At 43.1% G+C, this 5,114-nt stretch overlaps 1 protein-coding gene across 2 annotated transcripts; it reads right to left on the bottom strand.

Moving 5' to 3' along the window:
• Positions 1-1,429: 1,429 nt before the first annotated feature.
• On the bottom strand, positions 1,430-4,355 carry LOC147449702 (putative choline kinase 2). 2 transcript variants are annotated; one of them, XM_086522064.1, is made up of 7 exons: positions 3,658-4,355; positions 3,119-3,240; positions 2,804-2,969; positions 2,608-2,725; positions 2,039-2,086; positions 1,853-1,953; positions 1,430-1,758 (listed from the first exon to the last, which is right to left on the bottom strand). In XM_086522064.1, the coding sequence occupies exons 1-7, from the start codon at positions 4,087-4,089 to the stop codon at positions 1,663-1,665; spliced, it is 1,083 nt and encodes a 360-aa protein (XP_086378190.1). In that variant the 5' UTR covers positions 4,090-4,355; the 3' UTR covers positions 1,430-1,662. The 2 variants fall into 2 exon arrangements, with proteins under 2 accessions (XP_086378190.1, XP_086378189.1); XM_086522063.1 differs by having other exon boundaries at positions 2,804-3,002; positions 3,658-4,348.
• Positions 4,356-5,114: the final 759 nt, after the last annotated feature.

Genomic DNA, 5,114 nt, shown 5'->3' with positions numbered 1-5,114 from the left:
TAACTTATTCGTTAATCAGGAATATTCCATCTCGATTGCGACCCTCTTGAGAGATTCTATTTTTATTTTATGAAGGTATTCTCCTCCTGTACAAGGAAAGAACATGACCGCAGAATTCGAAGGCATGCTTATCAGCGACGATCACTACTACAATGCTACCCGGGCAAATGCCCTGCATGATGTCACAAATGCTGACGTGTCAAGCCACTGAAGAACCAATCCAACGTGGAGATCCAGGGGGAGGAGCCTAAACCCTAGAAGCAACAAAAGAAGTTTCACCAACAGCCTTGAAAAGTGGTCTCTTTTTAAAGAGAATTTCCCACCAACTTATGAGACCCCATCCGAAGGGGCCCAAGTGACTAAAGGCATTAAAATAAAGCACCTAGAAGACTTGCGTGAAAAGCAGTTGTATGGACAACCTACAACCTACAATTTCGCCGGATTGCTGACATGGCAGACAATACGAAATTCCGCATTAATTGTGCTGACATGGCACCTACGGATATCCGCAATTTGCGTTCGCTGATTTTCAACGCCAACTTTTGGGCCAAATGCTTTTAAAGTTTGATGCTTTACATGTAAGCTTTTCATAGGCCAAGGGCCTTTAAATATGTGAGAGGGCTCATCCTCTGGCACTCTTCAGGGTGAAGCTGCAGAGAGCGAGTACCGACATTGTACTGAGTTCAAACATTATTAAAAAATACCAAAAGGAGCACCAAGGTTTTCAAACATTATTAAAAAATACCAAAAGGAGCACCAAGGTTTGGAGCCAATGCTCTCTTGGGGTGGACCACTCATCTCGTGTGTCATGCATCTCTTTCAGTCGTTTTTTGAAGTGCTTAAAGTTGTTCTGTCTAAACATTATAAAAAAATACCAAAAGGAGCACCAAGGTTTAGAGCCAGTGCTCTCTTGGGGTGGACCACTCATCTCGTGTGTCATGCATCTCTTTCAATCGTTTTTTGAAGTGCTTAAAGTTGTTCTGTCTGTTCTTTTCCATTAGCACGTGGTGCTCGTCTTGCGTGACATCAAGCATCCCCCCCTTTGCATGCACCCGTGGCCAGCCCTACTCCCATCACCAACACGCGTCTGTGTGCCTCCTGCTCTTGGCAGCTTCCCCATGGATGCTGCCGCCACCTGCCCCCCCCTTCTTCTCATTTGCACCATCTGGCTGCTCATCGCGTGGGTGTTTTCCAAGCTCATCGCCTCCTGCCCTCAAAGTAGTATCTTGCGAGATTCCGCTTATTAAACCCTTTTTCAAAATGTGCACGACATACTCGGATTTTTTAACACCAATATGTTGAAATTTGCAGTAGCAGTATTGGTTAAAATGCTATGTAGTAATCATTGTAAAGAAAGACCAACCTCTTGATGTGTGTGGAAGTGTGCGGTTTTCGGGTGGGTGTATTTCATTTAAATGCTAGCAGTACAAATCTTTAATATGCACATCTGAATACATCATTCAAAAAAATTCTCAGGCAGAAATGCAGCCCTGTAAATACACACATGACCGGTATTAATCTTCTATACACTATGCTGCATCACAATATACATTGAAGGGTCACCTCTCATGTGGTGATCCCAGAAGTGTAAATTATGTCCAAGCCCACCATATTGGGCACGACGTCCACATGAATACGAGTTACAGGTGTAGATTTTGAAACCTAGCTTACAAAGTTGATTCCCTTGAAAGCCCAAAATTGGTTGAACCGCTGTCTTGCATACTCCAGATAATCAAAATCAATCTCATTAACATAGTGCTGGCAAAACAGAAACACGTGTTAAGCAGAGGAAAACTTGTTAAACAAGACATTTTTTATCCCTTCAACAGAAATCTGGTCAGCCGTTACTTACTGAAATTAAGCCCCATAAGCCCCAATGAATGTGACTTGCTAACACGTAGAAGTCCACTTCATCTGAAAGCTGCTTCACTTGAGACACGCTGGCAATGTCGCCTGATAAAAGATCAACAAACATCAGCATGGAAAACAGAGTCAAACATCAGTGCCTTGCACCATTAGGACAGAGCCTCATTCTCACCTGAACTCTCAAGATATGCTCTGATAAACCTGTGTCTTTCTTTCAGCCCTGTCAATAAAGCAATAGCCAATAATTAACACATAGCCAAACACTTTGCACATGTTTACAACCAAGGCGAAAAATATAAGGATAAGATTTATGTAAAATAAAAGCCTCCCAGTGTACCAGGAAAAATAACTCAACAATAATTGGATACCCTTTTATGCTCCTACATACATTAATATAACAAATACTGCCCCCCTCACACAACAGACACACCCATTTTCTCCTTTCCTCTCCCCTTCTTCAGTGACAATACGCATTAAACGTCCAACACACTTCGCTACAGAACCACAATCATAGACCACACCACATGATGAATCGTGTTAAGAAGCCCAACTTGGAGACTGTCTCCTTCATGTGAAAGCATATCTGTGATACTTTATACAGGCATTCCCCTCCCTGCACACACATGCTCACTCACTCAAAGTTTAATTCAATGTAGATGCAGGTAAACAGTACGCAGAGTTTATAAAAAAAATTGAAGGTTCAAACAGCATCGTCTGATTTCAAGTGACTTTTAAAATAACCTGGATATTTGGAGAAATCAAGAATATGAGGGGTGTCTGTATGATAGTTAGCTGCCATCTCACAGAAATGATTTGCCAGATCGTACGCTACAGGATTGTATGTAGAATATTCATAGTCCTGCAAAAAAAGGTCTCAAACCTATAAATGCAACACAAAACCATCCAATGGTACATTTGAATAAACGTAGCTACTCACAATAATGGTAATAATGTTGGTCTCATCATCCATCATGATGTTCCCATACTGAAGGTCATTGTGGCAAAATCCAATGTCACTGTGAAGATTTGATGCTTGAAGTTCTAGATCTTCTATTTCAACGTTAAGCTCATGGAGGCGAAATTCTGTGATATACTCTGCAGAACTAGAAATGCCAAGGGCTTCTGTCAGCCAATCCCTGCATGACAATGCAGGACAATTTATAACTAACTTTATGCCTGCACTGCAACATTCAACATGTAAAAGGACTAATGCCTCTGAAGAACATAAGGAGTCAAAAAGAGGCTTTGATACCTCAGACGATTCCAAATGCGAGGTTCGGGTGACCCAGGCATGGAAAGCTGGTGAAATTCTCTCAGCTTCTCAGCAATCCTAGCTGATACATCAGGATCTCGTAAGTCTTTTGCAGTTAAGGTCTGTGGGATAGATAGTCACACAGAATAAACATCAGAAAAGTGCTTGCAACAAGGCCAGGCAACTGAGGGAAGGGCCACAAAATCATCCTGCTAGTCTGTTTGCCATTACTGAAGTCTGAAGCCTGGTTTGTGAGGCTTGTAGAAGTATTTAGAGTGCATACATCACAAGAACTATATGCGAAAACACAAATGGTCACACCTTCGTCAGGCTTGCAGAAATACCATCAGTGAAAAACATCAAGTGACATATGTTAAAACACATATGTCTACATGCCGTTCGCACTCATTACTTCGACACAGACCTCACAATAGTCACAAGCACGAATGCCTACACACATGCGTGCACACACACACAGGCCAACAGTAAACCACTTGTGTGAGCATTTGCACAAGTGCAATACAGCAGAGACGACTAACCCTAGCATGAAGGAACTCCTCGACACGGCCAGTCGAGAAGCGGCCCAGGAGACGAGGGCCTTGGCCAGCTCTAGACATAGCTTCGAAGGTGCGGATCTCATCCTCACGGCTGAAGAAGTTGTCCACCCCTGTGCCGTACAGACGCACCAACACAACTCTCCGCTGCTTTCCATTTGGCAAATCCAGCCAGGTCTCACGAGCATTTCCATCGGCGTCATCTAGGTCACCATGGTCGCTTGAGGTATTCCATGAGCACTCAAAGACTTCGTTTGTAAGCGCACCTTTGAGCTGACGCACACAGACATCGTTCACATCTTCGCCAGGGGGCCACAGCTTGATAACTAGGGTTTTCAGCAGACGAACAGCTTCCGGAGGCAGCTTGGACCAGCTGTCTTTCTTGCGGATCACGCCATCAAAAGGAGAAGAATCCATGAAAAGCTCGATTTCTTGGGAGCCAGAAGGGAATTGAAGCAGGATTTCGGAGAGAAGGATGCTAGGCAAACTCTGTAACAGCAGCTAACTGCTGATGGTTCGATGGAAAGCAGGTGCGTGAAGAAGAATGTGCGTTAAAGACGGTGAGCTCTTGGGATGGGGAAGAAAAAGAACAAGGAATCTCGCGAGTCGCAAGTCAGGACTCAGGAGAACATCAGATTCAGAGGCAACAGGGACGGAGATTCTGATAATATTTAGAAAATGCGATGGCCCAATCAGCAAACAACAAAGTGCCGGGATGACGCTAGATTGCAGGACTTCCCCTACACGCACACGCCATCCGTAGGCGAAAAAGCCTTGGATAATTGAATACCGACTGTCCTCACGTAGGGTTCGAAAAATACACTTTTCCTAACCAAAGAAAATAAGAGCCGAGTCCCGCTATTGACTTATTAAAGTAGCAATTTTAATTTAAAAAGCTTAAAAACTGGTCACACTGCGGTTGTCATGTTTTAGCAAGATTAGAACGAAATGCTCGTAAACAATTTCATTCTGCCTTTTTCACCAGGATTTTGGATGGCTAACGAATCAAATAACGCTTGAAGCAGACTTCGATCGTCACAACTACCGTCTGACCGCCATTTGCAGGTAAAGCTACCACAAAATCGTTCTCTCTCTCTCTCTCTCTATCTCTCTCTCTCTCTCTAGTCTCTGCCTATACACAAAAGCATTGATTTTTGCCACAATCGGGGATTATCTTTGAGTTATCTTCCCCTTTCTTGAGATAGTATCTATGTGTAGGCACCAAACTTGGTTTTTCACTTAAATATTGTGCTCAAAGTCCTTAGTTTGTAAACAATTCCAAGTTCTTCAAAAGACACATGAGATCCCAAGAGAGTGTAAACTCGCTCTTCATTAAATGAGTTTTTGTTTTTAGGGCTTTCTATACTAACATGGCCTGATCTTTCTATCATGGTAACACATGGACACTTGCCTATCTTGCTTCCACTTCTAAGCACGTGTCT

The sequence above is a fragment of the Adiantum capillus-veneris genome, chromosome 10 (assembly GCF_014529385.1).
Source record: "Adiantum capillus-veneris isolate H3 chromosome 10, ASM1452938v2, whole genome shotgun sequence".
In the NCBI taxonomy this organism is placed as follows: Eukaryota; Viridiplantae; Streptophyta; class Polypodiopsida; order Polypodiales; family Pteridaceae; genus Adiantum; species Adiantum capillus-veneris.
Note: the sequence above shows the minus strand (reverse complement) of the source record. Positions and strands in the feature narration are given on the sequence as shown.

Bases quoted from the DNA above. Each gene is read 5' to 3' on its own strand.
- LOC147449702 (XM_086522063.1), bottom strand. From the start codon at position 4,089: ATGGATTCTTCTCCTTTTGATGGCGTGATCCGCAAGAAAGACAGCTGG. The intron at 3,003-3,118 runs GTATCAAAGCCT...ATTGTCATGCAG, and splicing joins CGCATTTGGAATCGTCTGAG to GGATTGGCTGACAGAAGCCC. The intron at 1,954-2,038 runs GTGAGAATGAGG...ATCTTTTATCAG, and splicing joins AGCATATCTTGAGAGTTCAG to GCGACATTGCCAGCGTGTCT.